Raw genomic sequence first — 14284 nt, 5'->3', positions numbered from 1 at the left:
TTGCGATGATCAACTATCCGCAAAAGGTGATGTATTCTGAACACAGTACAGTAAAAAGTTTACTGTTTCAAATTTGAATTTCAAATTTAAATGCATGCTGTTGTATCATATTTAGATCCTAGTGTAGGATTAATTAATATTAATTAATGAGATTAATTAATAATTTCGCTGTAAAATAATAATTTTAAAAAAAATTTAAAATTACCATTTTGCCCCTGCATTGAATTTTCGCTTCACATACATACATACATACATACATACATACATACATACATATATATATATATATATATATATATATATGTATGTATGTATGTATGTATGTATGTATGTATGTATGTAGAGACACACACATATGTACATGCATGTGTACATACACAATATATGCATACATATAAGGGTGAATGCCCACAAATCCTAAATTTCTCCCTTTGGATCAAAATCTACTCCATAACTAGTCAGGTTTATATTGCATAATCAAGAATGCATTTGAGACAACTTATCAACTAATGCTCAAGGTTTTGAAGGTTGCATTGGTTGGTGCAAAGTTGGTTATAAAATATTCTATAACTGATAATATGTTGATCCTCAAGACAACTTGTTTATACTGGGAAATGACTTGTTTTTTAACCTTTCAATTGATATGGTGAGATCCAAGCCTTAATAGATATTTAAGGTGGCAATCAAGTTTTCTATATCAACATACAAATTTCGGCCTTCAAGCCCTACAAAACCTTGGCCTTGTGCTAGAAAAAATATATCATAGCTAAACTTTTTTTCCAATTAAAAGAAGGTGAAATTTGTACTTCTTACCTCTCCTTGCCTCTTATCCAAAACATAACGTAATTCAACTCTAATAAGTCCTACAATAAAAATGTTTTCATTTGAAGTTTGCACTCAAAAAAGTTGTGAGCTTTTCTATTGGTCCATTATTTGGCACATTATATGGTGTCAATTCAAAACAAGCAACAAAAAAACTCTATAACTATTGAGTAAAAATTCTGAGTTGTTGGAGCATTAGTGATCTCACTAGGCGCTCTTGGCATGGTCCAAAAGTAGAGTCAAGCACCACAAAAACTCTCATATATAATACTAATGGAAAACATTCAACTTGCCATCTGCTAACCACGTTATGCATTGATAGTATAGTGATACAATCCTACATTCCTGAGAATTTGTAGGAGAAACAATAAGATAATGTTAAATATGATGGAGAAAAATAGATCACCACATTGGCCAATAAATCAAATAGAGCTCTATAGACTTGGTTTAGGCAAACCATGTCAAATTTCCTATCCATTTCAAGTCCCATGTTTCAGCATTAGTAGTCAAACCATAAAATTGCTTAGAAAAAAAGAAATCCTAACGATAACTCAATTTATAAGGAGCTTTATATAATGCCTTTTGAATTATCACCATACAAGTATTCCATGAAATCACTATTGCCAACTTAAATCACTAGAAAAAGATATAAATATAAAAAATATAAAAGGAATAAAAGGATATTTGATGAATGCTTGCAATTGTTGAACAATATGCTTATGGAGCACCAATCTAAATGTTTGATAACTTCTTTCTAAAAAAAAAAAATGATTTGATAATTGTTCACAGTAACTTGGAACTAATAAAGAGTGTATAATGAATGGTTAGTATAAAGCCAACAAATTTTTCATTCAAATTAGTTAAACCCCTAAAGAAAAGCTCAATATTGTATATTATTTGTTTATCAAGCCCTCTAACAAATAATGAGTGGATAATGTCGAGCTATGATCGGAGACAACAAATTTTCTAGTCCAATTAGTTAAACCCCATCGATTGGGAAATAAAACAATCTTATAAACCTGGTTAATAAGAGACACAATGATAAGGGCCAGCCCATTCCAGATATACTCTAGGTATTTGTAAATATAGGTCTAGCTCAGTTTGATTTTGATAATTGTATTAGTTCAATCCATGAATTCTATTGAATTTTGGATCTAATTATCCAAATATGCTCTAAATTAGCCTAATAACAAAGAAGTACGAAGAACTATAAGATATGTGTTTAGTACTTTATTGGCTATATACTGGATAGATCTTAAAAATTTATATAAAGTAAAAGATGCTAAGTAATATATTTCAACTAGACTTTATATTTTAGATCGTTACAAATAATATTAGAGTGGACTTAGTCTATAGTTTATATGGATCAGAAGATACAGCAACACAAGTCTTTTAGAATGCTTAGATGATAAAGTACATAGGAAGATGTGATATGTATTTAGTCATATATTGGCTATATATACATTAGATTTTAGATACCTATTGGATTAAAAAAATTTAAGTAATATTTTTTGACTATTTTTTTTTTGGGGGTGAGATTCTGGATGTTGCTAGAAGCATCCAATGGTAACAAGGGCTACACCTCCTCATGTTTTTAACTTTTTATTCCAAACCGGTCTTCATAGTTTCTTTTTGTTACAAATAGCTCCCTCCGCCAAACAAGAGCCGCCTCGGTCCGAGCCGAGAGCTTCCGAGGGAGGCTCCTTTCGCTCCCTTTTTAATTTGGCGAGAGCGCCAGAAGGGAGGCTGAAAGCTACCCCTTTCGCCTCCCCTTCTCTTTCCTTCTCTTCTTCCCCCCACGGCGGAGGAGTGACCTCGAGGGCCACCCCTCCAGACCTGCGCCTCCAAATTTGGAGCTTTTCTCACTTTTGCTGGGGTTTTCTGGGTTTTTCCCTGTGTTTTTTTGGGGCTGGAATGGTGGGGAATTCGTGAATCTGGGGTGATTCGTCTAGTGGCTTTCTTCGCCGATCGGGGTTCGTTTTTCAGTTTTTCCTTCTCTCCAAGATCGTAGCTTTCCCATATTTTTCCCTTCCTTCTCTGTGTGCGCTTTTTTTTTTTTTTTTCTTTTTGGAGTTCTTTTGGCGGCTGGAATGATTAGGGAAGGGTGAATTTGGTGTGATTTGGGCAAGGGTTTCTGCTACTTGATTGGGTTTTGTTTTTGGGTGGATTTATTTGGGGAAGGTATGGCGTCGGAGGGGATTCTTTCAATATCAGTGGCGTCGGTAGGGGAGGACGAGCTGAGTCAGCATGGTTTAAGGCTAAGCGACATCGGTTTGGCTTCAAGGAAGGAAGAGGAAGCAGGTGGGTCGATTAACATTTCTTCTTTGTTTCGATATTTGAAATATAGGCTCGTTTTCGTGACCTAATGGCTCTCTTGACAATGCTCTGTTTTGTCAATTATAGTGAAATAATTTTTGAAGAATTTTTTTTTACGTAATAAGATAAGAAATTCTGTACATTATGTTCTTGAATTTCATCCTCGAGATAATTCTCTCTAAGATTTGAATTCTGAACTTATAGTGAAATAATTTTTCAAGAAATTTTTGTTATGTAATAAGATAAGAAGATCTGTAGACTTCATGTTCTTTAATTTCATCCTCGACATAACTCTCTCTCTAACATGAAGATTTGAATTCCAAACTTAAAGACCAAGGAAGCATTGATGAAGAATAAAGGAATAAAATTCGTGGGTTTTAATTTATAATGGCAGCAACGAGAAGGTATGAGGCAGCTGGGTGGCTGAGGAAGATGGTTGGGTTCATTGGTGGTGCTAAAGATTTACCAGAAGAGCCTACCGAGGAGGAATTCAGAATTGGTTTGAGAAATGGAATAATTCTTTGCAATGCGCTCAACAGGGTTCATCCTGGTGCAGTGCCAAAGGTTGGTTCAATGGAGAGGAGCATGCTAGATCTTGTTACGCTTCTTTTCCCCCTTTTATTCGATTTTTCTCGATGTTTCCTAGTGATATGTTTTATATCTCCTTATGATTATAATGTCCAGGTGGTAGAAGCTCCTGCAGATTTTGCTGTTCTCCCAGATGGAGCAGCTTTGTCAGTATATCAGTACTTTGAAAATTTAAGGAATTTCCTTTGTGCACTCGAAGAGATGGGTCTCCCCACATTTGAGGCATCTGATCTAGAAAAGGTGGGTTTTCTAATTCGTAAGCCAATCAAGAGAATTTGTTGTCCTTGAATCCTAGTTATGAACTTTAAAGAAGAGACGAGCTTCTGCTTTTCCAAGAAAAAAAAAAAAATCTTTGGAACCAACCTTTTTTCCCCTCTCATCTCACTCAATGCCATTGCATTCTTTAATCATGTTTAGTGGGTCCAAATTATTCTTAAACTGCATGAAAATAGTAACCTTTTTTTGGATATAGATATCTGCCTAATTTTTGTCTTCAAATGAAAATTTTATGCCTGCTTTGTAATTTCATTTTGTTGGTCTTCATGTAAGATCTTCATATTTTTCTTTATATTCTGGATGGAATTACAGGGAGGTAAAGGCTCAAGGGTAGTTAACAGTGTCTTGGCTCTTAAGTCCTACAATGAATGTAAACAGACAGGCAGAAATTTTTCCTCGAAATATGGTGGAATGTTGAAAGCTGCCAGCACAGGGAAATATTTCATGAGGAAAAACTTGGAACCTTTCATGAATTCCTTGTCTAGGACCCAAGCAGGCGACAAATTCCAGGATGGCATATCACTGGAGCAGAACTTAAGTGCAGACTTTTCAATAGAATCAACTGAAATGGTTGGTAAGCTGAATTTTGTTAGATTTACAGTACTTAGTTGTTTATACCCAGTTCATCTAAGCAATTTCCATTGGCTCGCAGACAACTTCACATTCTCTGAATATGCTTGTCCGCACTATTCTATCAGATAAGAAGCCTGAGGAAGTTCCAATGGTAAGGATATGCTTGTCATGTTATTTGATTGAAACTATCACTAGACACAAAGGAAATAAGACACTTTTGTTCCTTTTTTCTTTTTTTGATGAAAAGTACTTTTGCCCTTTTGTAGCTTGTGGAATCAATGTTAAGTAAAGTCATGAAAGAATTTGAGCGTCGTATTGCAAGCCAAAATGAGATGGTAGGCTTACTTGCATTTTTATGTTATTCATTTATTTATAATTCAATTTGAAGATATGTTTTATACTTTAGGATAATTGGAGCTCCATTGATAACCACATTTATTTATAATGATACTGCATGACTTAACAGGTGAAGACAACTTCAAAGCATCTGGCAGACGATAATATCTACCATGATTGCCTCTCCAAGCAGGATGTTTTGGCAGCTGACTCATCTGCTTCTGATGAAACAAAGGTATTCATTGGATCTTCACTTCAAGAAAAACATCCACTTGATGCTTAATTATGAAAAGTATAATTGGCTTCGATGCAATTAATCTTAGGGTTTGACTGATGACAATAATTCCTTCTCTGAGATGAATGTTTTGATGGAGGTCTCTTCTGCTTCTGATGAAATGAAGGCAGGTTGTGGATCTGTATTCCACAATGCTACTTGATGCTTAAATATGGGAAATACAATTTCATTTTATAATTCAATTTCAAGCTCTTTTTGAATATCTTCAATAGTGTAGTGTCTTTTGAAATTTTGTTCCATCATATATGAGATATCAATATGGATCATTATGAATTTGGATGCAATTTAAATGCTTAATAATTTCATTATGTATTAGATGGATAAGGTAGAGAAAATTCATGTCTGCTCGAAAGATGAAGATACTCTAAATGAGAGGCTTCAAAAGCGACGCATAATTTTTTATCAACAACAAAGAGACATTCAGGTATAATCTGCTGTGATATTGTTCTCTTGAAGATAACCTTGATGATAAGATATGTTTATTTATATTGACGCTTTATGATGCTTTTACAGGAACTGAAACAAGCCCTTCACATGGCTAAAGCTGGCATGGAGTTCATGAAATCACAGTACTCTGAGGAGTTTAGGAGTCTTGGTAAGATTGGGCATTATATTCAGGTTTTATTGGTCATCAGATATTGCTAAACCTACTCTCAGTCTCTCATGGCTCCTTTTCTTTTCAAAATAGGCAAGCATTTGCAGATCCTTGTCCATGCTGCTTCAGGTTATCACAATGTTCTTGAGGAAAACAGAAAGTTATACAATAAAGTGCAAGATCTTAAAGGTGACATTGCCAGCTTTTCTTAGCTATTATATTTTCTTATGAAAAGTAGGATTTCTATGTTGAAATTCTTTTTTCCTTTATTAGGGAACATTAGGATTTACTGCCGCGTGAGACCATTTCTTCCTGGACAATTTAGCAGCATGAGCAGCATCAGCCGTATTGATGATGAAAATATTACAGTCATCACCCCTGCAAAGTACGGCAAAGAAGGGCATAAAACTTTTACCTTCAATAAAGTCTTTAACCCAGCTGCAACTCAAGGTTTTTGAAGACTATTGTTTGTTTTTACTTAGACATTCTGTAATATAACTTAAACCACTGAGCACTAAACTCTTCCTGTATCGATGCAGAAGAGGTCTTTTCAGACACACAACCTCTTATTCGTTCAGTTCTTGATGGTTACAATGTCTGTATTTTTGCATATGGCCAAACAGGATCAGGAAAAACTTATACAATGGTGAGGACCGACAAAACCCATACTCAAGTATTAAAATTTTGATCACATGAAACTTTGAGCATCATAATGGATCTAGATTGATTTGATTTAATTCTTTGATGCAGAGTGGACCTAAAGAACTTACCAAGGAAGGTCTTGGTGTAAATTATAGGGCATTAAATGACCTGTTTTATATCTCAGAACAGAGAAGGGACACTTTTTATTATGAGATTGCTGTTCAGATGATTGAGATATATAACGAGCAAGTGAGAGATCTCCTTTCAAATGATGGCGGGAACAGAAGATATCCTTTTAAACTAGCTTGTTTTCTTTATTTTAGACCTTTTTCTTAAAAGAAAACAGGGAATAATATTTTGATTAATACATAAATTCATTATTTATTTTTATTTTTTAAAATAATGTTGTATAATGCCATTTATGTAACAACGAATGCTTTTGCTCTCCTAAGCTTCCTTTTATAATGCTGTTCAGTTACATTCTTTCTCCACAATTCATACATGCTGGATTTCCTTCACATGTAAAAACATTAGAAATTCGTAACAGCTCACAAAAAAGACTTAATGTACCTGATGCAAATTTGGTACCTGTTGCATCAACTTCTGATGTTATTGAATTGATGAACCTTGGTCAAAAAAATCGGGCAGTGAGTTCAACAGCCTTAAATGACCGTAGCAGTCGCTCTCACAGGTTTGGATGTTTTCTATTCAAATACTAATTAGATGCAGTTCCTCTTTTGTATGCATTACTGATGGATTTATTTGCAGTTGCTTGACCATTCATGTTCAAGGAAGAGACTTGACATCTGGGAACATTCTTCGAGGATGCATGCATCTGGTTGATTTGGCAGGGAGTGAAAGAGTAGATAAATCCGAGGTCAAAGGAGACAGGCTGAAGGAGGCACAACATATAAACAAATCTCTTTCAGCATTAGGAGATGTAATATCTGCCCTTGCCCAAAAGAACACACATGTACCTTATAGGAATAGCAAACTCACACAATTACTTCAAGACTCTCTCGGTAAGACATGATATTTTAGATCTTATCAGGCAATCTTATCATATTGCCAGGGGGATAGGATTAAATTTCTGCTTTTGATATTCAGGAGGGCAAGCCAAAACGTTGATGTTTGTCCACATAAGCCCGGAGATGGATGCCATTGGTGAGACGATAAGCACTCTCAAATTTGCTGACCGGGTTGCTACTGTTGAGCTAGGTGCTGCCAAGAAAAACAAAGATAATGGAGAAGTCAAAGAGCTCAGAGAGCAGGTTTTACCTTCATGGCATTTCTTGAGCTGCATTGGTTGATACAGCCTGCACATTATTTTATTTACACTGCTTTGTAGCTCTTCTGAATGATAATGTTTTCCTCCCTTTGTTTCAGATAGCTAGTCTTAAGGCAGCATTAGCTAGTAGAGAGGGAGAAGCTGAACATGTAAGAAGTACAATGTCCAGCCCTGATATATATAGGAAGAAGGCTGATGCAATCTCACCATCATATCCCAGCTTCGGGGAGCCAATGGAGGACGTGGGAAGCACAGAGGTAATCATCCTGTTAAAATGGTAACCCTATATCAGTGATTTCGACTTGGTAATTCCTGCATGATCATCGAATGATAAATCTTCTATGACTGCATTTTATGTTAATTGCAATGCATGGTAGACTTCCAGTATTATGTCAAAATGGAATGCTTAATGTTCATCTTTGTGTGCTTAACATTGCACTGACACCATCAGCAGATGTGATGCTACAAGATTCATTTTTGAGGAAAAAGCATGATATAGAACTGACTTGACAAACTTTTAAGCATACAGTACATCTGCATTTTTTTTTTCTTTTGCAAAAGAAGACTTAGACCAAATAATAAATCTTCTATGTAGAAATGGATTTTGGTTATGGATTTTTCATAGAAATTTTCCTTGACCATCTCCACTCAAGAGCTGAAGATGTAACCATTCTCCCTGGACATTTCAGGATCTTGCCTAAAATCCATGATGGTTACTACTATTTTCTCCTGGCTAAGAAGTCGATGCTTGTTTATTGTAGTCATTTTTACAAAGGTTATGAACATCATATAAACTTCCTCGTTTTGGGAGTTATCTCTTATCATATAAATGATTGTATACACATGTATAGCAGTTAAATGATAATACCATCAGTAAACTTAGCAATTTGTCAAGAAGGTTGACAAGTTAATGCGGACAATTCTTGTTGTGCATACTATCTAGCTTACTGTTTACTTGCAAATAGGTAGCAGTAAGCAGATAACTTCCGATGAAGTTTGCATATGGTTTGGATGCAGGGTATGCAATCTTCTCAGTAACTCATCTGAGTGCTTTTTAATGTAAACTACTGCACCAAATTCCTGTTTATTTCCTTCTAAATATCACCGTTTGCTTCTATTGATGTTCTTTTAATTTAAATATATTCCCAGTTATTGAGCTTGATGGTGAAAATTTTGCTGTATAACATAGTATCAACTATCAAATATTCAGTCTGATGGTGTTCTTGCTTTGTTTTGCTTCTGTCTGTATCTGAGTTAGATCCAGAGCAATTCTGCGCTGATGCAAAAGAAAGCAAACTATGATATCCAAGAGTTATTGATGGAAACTGATCCTTCTCCATCGCCAGAGAGCAGTCCTGGACTCCAGAACATGGATGACAAAGAAGCAAGTTCTAGAGAGTGGGTCAACAAGGTCATCATTAACAAGGATGAGGCTGTCATAGGGGTTGAAGATTCCCTAAGAGATTGGGAAGGAAATAGTGCACAACTCCCTGCTTATCAAAAATTTGTTCCTGATGCAAGAGTTTACAGTGAACAGCATAGAAATCGGGCTGAATCCGTAGCAACTGATGATTCAGATGATTTGGATTTGGTGGCCATTGATTCTTCAGAACAAGATATGCAATGGCAGTTTAGTCTTCCAGAACCTACTGCGGCAGACAGTGTGGTAGGATCAAGGATTAAGAAGCCTCAAACAAAGCCAATAAAGAGTCTGCATGTCAGGTAATCCATTTGTGATAACGTTACCGCACTATATTTATAAATCCAAAATGACTAGAAATAAGATAGAATCTGATTTCTGATATGAAATTGGAACTTCTGATTTCCGATGTGAAACTGAAACTGTCCCTAACATAGTTCTGTTATTGGCATAACCGGCCATTATGAAGAAGTTAGATCTGATTCTATCTAATTCTATTGATTTTTTGCTTGTACTCCAAGATAGTACAGAAGAACCTCTTTCAGATATAGAGAGCTTTCTAAAAATTTCTTATTTCATGTGGCAGATATTTCTATTTGTTAGGGACTTTTTTGATGGAATCTGTTGATCTACCTCCAACAATGCAAATCATTGTAACTTCAGTTAATAATGCATTTTTTATTACGGGCTGCACTAGGTTATGCTATCAGATTGATAAATGTTTAATTATGACTTCTGCCCTTTGTTGGTTTAGATCTGCACTCCATTTTTTGATGCATTGATGGAAATTTGAGCCACTCTACTTACTGCAATCTCTCAGATCTTTGTTGCACTATTCATGTCATCTAAGTGAACTCTCTGCTGCTAGATTCTCCACCAGTGCTGTTATGCTTCCTTTGAGTTATCTTATTCTTATGTTTTTTACCACATCATCCTCAATCTGGACCAGCACATTTTAAGAGGTGAGCAATCCATGTATCTGAATCCTTGAACCGTATTCAGTGGTATGAACTTGCAACTGCTCATGAAAGAACAGCCTAAAATTGTGCTTCAGCTTCTCTCTTCTTTATCGGCAGCTCAACATTTCTAGGGAATGATATCACAACATCCAGTTTCCTCAGTAATCCAAACTAATAAGCCTTCTTTTTTTTCTGATTGCATGGCTTTAACTATTTGATTATCACTTCAAAATTCATTTATGCAGCGGATGTCCTTCCTGTTTTTGCATCTTAACCACAGTTTGATTTTTTAATTAATTAACTAAGTTGGCCCACATTTTGAAATGGAGGTGCATGTCTTTGACCGACTTGGAATTATAATGTTCTGATGATTTTCTTTCCACATCCATGCACCAGGACTTCTCTCATCCCATCTCCGTCACGGAAAGTGTCAAATGGGCCTGGCCAAACAACACGCTGGCCAGGAAGAATTCCTGTTTCCGGTGGCATTGGTGGAAAGAGGCCAGTTAGTGGAAAGGGGGAAAGTAGGAAGTAAGGTTTATATGACAAAGATGTGAACTTTCCAGGCTTTCTTTTTATCACATGGCACAAGAGATTGAGGACCTTGTTCCCTTGTATTGAGTGGCAAAAATACTTGCTTCTGTTTGTTGCATGGACAGTGGTCTTGATCGGTGCCAAAGAGGAAGATTCTCTCACCCTCCTGCTTTGCTTTTATAACTTAATTCATTGTCTGTATTTTTTACAATTCAGAAAGAAAAGAAAATAGATAAAGATATACAAATTGATGATAAGAGGAAGCAAAAGTCCGAAGCTCAGATGTAATGTTTATGAGAAGGCTAATATATAGCAATTTTTCCCCCACAGCATTTCTGTTTTCTAGCTATGTGATCTTTATGTTCAACTCCAGTTCCTAAACCCATATGCTTCTGTAGTTTTACTTAATTCTAAGTGATCAGCCTAGGCTAAATCAAGTCCAACTCTATTGACATCTGAGTTCAATCTGTCTGGATCTACCATGATTAACAGAGTTCTAACAGGACCAGTTGGAATCATAACTACTTAGACCAATGTGATTTGAGCAGTTGTAGAAGTGACGTATGTTAGCATGTAAAGCCAAATTGAGGGAAGTAAAATACACCTTCAACCCCACAATTATAATTACTTTAAAGATGACTTCTTTTATACATCATGTGGAAGGAGCACATTTAGATTATGATGTAGATTTATGATCTTTCACCATGTGACCAGGTCTGGCTTTAGCTTTCATATGCTGGCTATGTATCAGTGTATCAATATTATGTGAGGACCGGCAGATTCATTAGCCGGTCGTGAATAAAAATGGACAGACTGGATTATAGAAAGCCATGAGGTAAAGCAAACACATGCTAGTAAAATCAAAGCCCTGGCATGCATGATGGCTGTGGCGAACAAGTTTGAAATCCATTTGGATAAGCTGGTAACTAGTTATTATTTGTATTACCAAGGACGTTACTTCCTGATCTCCAATATGCATGCACTTATTGTTGTAATATACATGGTGAACTCAAGTATGCACAAACTTAATGTTCACTTGCACAGATTTTATCAACTTGCACCCACTATTTTAGCACACATTTATGCCCACGATTATGTAAACTCTGCAAATACTATCAACCTACACTCAATTGCAGACAATTAATGTAAATATGCACATACATAAAGTCTACCTGTATACAGATAATATAAACTTGCACATACTTCTACGCTTTTAGGCACAATTATTTATAAACATCTATCACCACACACCATGTCTATGTAGCCACAAATTACTAACTCGATCAAATACCCAAAAAAAGGGTTCTTTTAAACATACAACAGGGACTAATATTTGTACTTACATATCAAACAATTTCATGTATGAAAATCATATTTTGTCCAATGACTACATCCTCTATGACAAACTATAATATATGAGGCAATGAGGATTGAGAAAGATCTTTCAAGGAACATAACTTCTATATATGTGACTCACTGAAAATTTTTGTCATCTTGCATCTCCGTGAACATGAGAACATAGGCCCCATAGTCAACATTGTTCGGTCTTTGCTAAGCACAATTAATTTCATCTCAAATCTCTTCTTAGAGGAGGTGGTACTTAGCAGCAGAAGATAGCCACAATCTGATAAATGAAGCCCACACAATTATCCAAATTATGCATAAAACACAATTTTCTTAGTCTAAATGATACCTACATATTTTCAGGTAGAGTCGGATACTCGATGCTTCCGGTCTAAATTCTAGCACTCAAAGTGCCATTTCTTCAAATCCAATAGTCTGAATTCGGCAGACTAAATAGATATATGCATTTTTCGAGTGTCTTCTTTTTACTTTGCAGGTATCTCCTATTTACAACCACAACGGCTATGCTATCTTGATTTTGACCTCCAGGACTACATCTTTTATATTCATCAATCATGGAAGCACCTCTGCCTGCATAACACAAATACAATAAAACAATTGATTGCATATGAAGTAATACTGATTTATATATAGCATTATCCGCAAGGAGATTGCATATAAAGTAATACTGAAATATAAGAAAACAAGCATGCTGCAACTTGTTTTTTCTATAGACTATACTCAAGTTTCATGTCTCATGTTAAAGATTAAAACTAATTAGATTGAGAGTTCATTTTTCATATTTAGGCACTGTTATGTTGATTCGAGCACTGCTTACTTGGAACTCCTTCATAGAAGGAAAGCTAAAAACTGATTTAATTCCTCTGAGATTTTAACTACAGATTACCTATGTTAAGGAATTAACAATATACGGACCATAGAGTTAGAAGGATGTAAACCTGCCCTCATACATTACTTACAATTTGATGAGTTACAAGAATTTATCAAACATACCAAAAGCTTCAAAACATATCTGAGTCATTATTAGCTATCTATATAATTTACCAAACAACATCTGTTGCCACTTTACCAACAAATTATGATATATCCTAACATAATACTTCATTTTCTTCAAAAAAAAAAAAAATCATATCTAGTCTACATAAGAATCAAGACTCTTTTTACAGCCTGATATCATTTCAGAAAATGCAAGATGCATGGCACATAATGTTACTTTTTGGGGCATATATATAAAATGGATGGCAGATTTTTAAGTTAAAAATTTGCTGCTAACACTATTTTGGATAATGAAATAGTCATCCGACAAGCATCAGACGTATCCCATTGTTATAAAATTCTACAGAAAATCCATGATAAGAAAAACAAGAACTAAAGAGCCACAGAAGGAGATGGATGATTGGATGTCATCTTTTTGCTACTTCATAATTATACAGATATATAATATGTTGCACGCCACTGATGGGATACAAAAAGAGCATAACAGAGAGAGATAAACCTGTGTCTTCATGAGAGTCGCATAAAAAATGGGCTCGAAGATGAAGTCGGGGCTTGTTGCTTTTAGCTTATACTGATCAGCAAAGCAATGGAGGACAGCTAGAAAAGACAATAGAAGAGTTGGTGGAGGATGTCAAGGAGAGACCATCAAAGAGGTGGTGGAGGACTGCACGGTGGGAGGATGCGCCAAGAAGCACCAGCGGAAAGGGGATTGAATTATAGTTACAATAATCTCAAAATTATTGATGTCTCTTAAAATAAATTGATCTAGGACTACTAAGGAATTATACATAAATTTTATGATTTACTTATGAATTATTACTGACTGATTTAAAAATTTTGTATTACAAATTAATGATGCCATGTATCCTTATTAATAGTAATGTCATTTATTATTTTTATCTCTCCTATATTTATTTTTAAATAAAATAATTTAAAATAGTTTAAAAAGTTCATATTATTTTTAATTTTATTATTTAATTTTATTATTTGTTATCTAAACTATTTCTAAAATTTTATGTTTTTTTTTTTAATTTTGAATTATGATTTTATCATTTTTAATATTATCATGCCCCAAATCTGAAACATGACATGACCGTACTATCGTGAGGTATTGCCCACAATAATATGGAACACAAATGATAATCTATATAAAAATTACATAATAATAAATAGGGTCCAAAAATTTTTAACATTTATTAAGCAAAGAGGTGCAGGCACAGAGCGTCTGATATGGATATTCAAAGCTACAAGCTCATTATTTCATAATCATAAACTAATT

The 14284-nt window shown here is 35.0% G+C and overlaps 1 protein-coding gene and 1 long non-coding RNA gene across 4 annotated transcripts; one reads left to right on the top strand and one right to left on the bottom strand.

Annotated features, from left to right (window-relative positions):
* Nucleotides 1-2487: 2487 nt before the first annotated feature.
* On the top strand, nt 2488-12054 carry LOC105052564 (kinesin-like protein KIN-14Q). The gene is made up of 19 exons (XM_073244205.1): nt 2488-3123; nt 3533-3702; nt 3823-3966; nt 4315-4572; nt 4655-4726; nt 4842-4910; nt 5042-5146; nt 5523-5630; nt 5720-5801; nt 5895-5990; nt 6075-6251; nt 6341-6447; nt 6552-6732; nt 6975-7134; nt 7212-7465; nt 7551-7714; nt 7830-7988; nt 8990-9453; nt 10507-12054. The coding sequence occupies exons 1-19, from the start codon at nt 3006-3008 to the stop codon at nt 10643-10645; spliced, it is 3027 nt and encodes a 1008-aa protein (XP_073100306.1). The 5' UTR covers nt 2488-3005; the 3' UTR covers nt 10646-12054.
* Nucleotides 7199-13966, bottom strand: LOC109506319 (uncharacterized). 3 transcript variants are annotated; one of them, XR_002165580.3, is made up of 5 exons: nt 13505-13966; nt 12342-12579; nt 12122-12268; nt 7421-7997; nt 7199-7335 (listed from the first exon to the last, which is right to left on the bottom strand). It is a non-coding gene; the product is annotated as an uncharacterized lncRNA (long non-coding RNA). The 3 variants fall into 3 exon arrangements; XR_002165581.3 differs by having other exon boundaries at nt 7204-7335; nt 7443-7997; nt 13505-13965; XR_012134747.1 differs by lacking the exon at nt 7199-7335 and having other exon boundaries at nt 7353-7997; nt 13505-13953.
* Between the last annotated feature and the right edge of the window lie 318 nt (nt 13967-14284).

This window comes from Elaeis guineensis, chromosome 10 (genome assembly GCF_000442705.2).
Source record: "Elaeis guineensis isolate ETL-2024a chromosome 10, EG11, whole genome shotgun sequence".
In the NCBI taxonomy this organism is placed as follows: Eukaryota; Viridiplantae; Streptophyta; class Magnoliopsida; order Arecales; family Arecaceae; genus Elaeis; species Elaeis guineensis.
The sequence above is the reverse complement of the archived record's forward strand: the minus strand, read 5'-3'. Positions and strand labels throughout refer to the sequence as shown.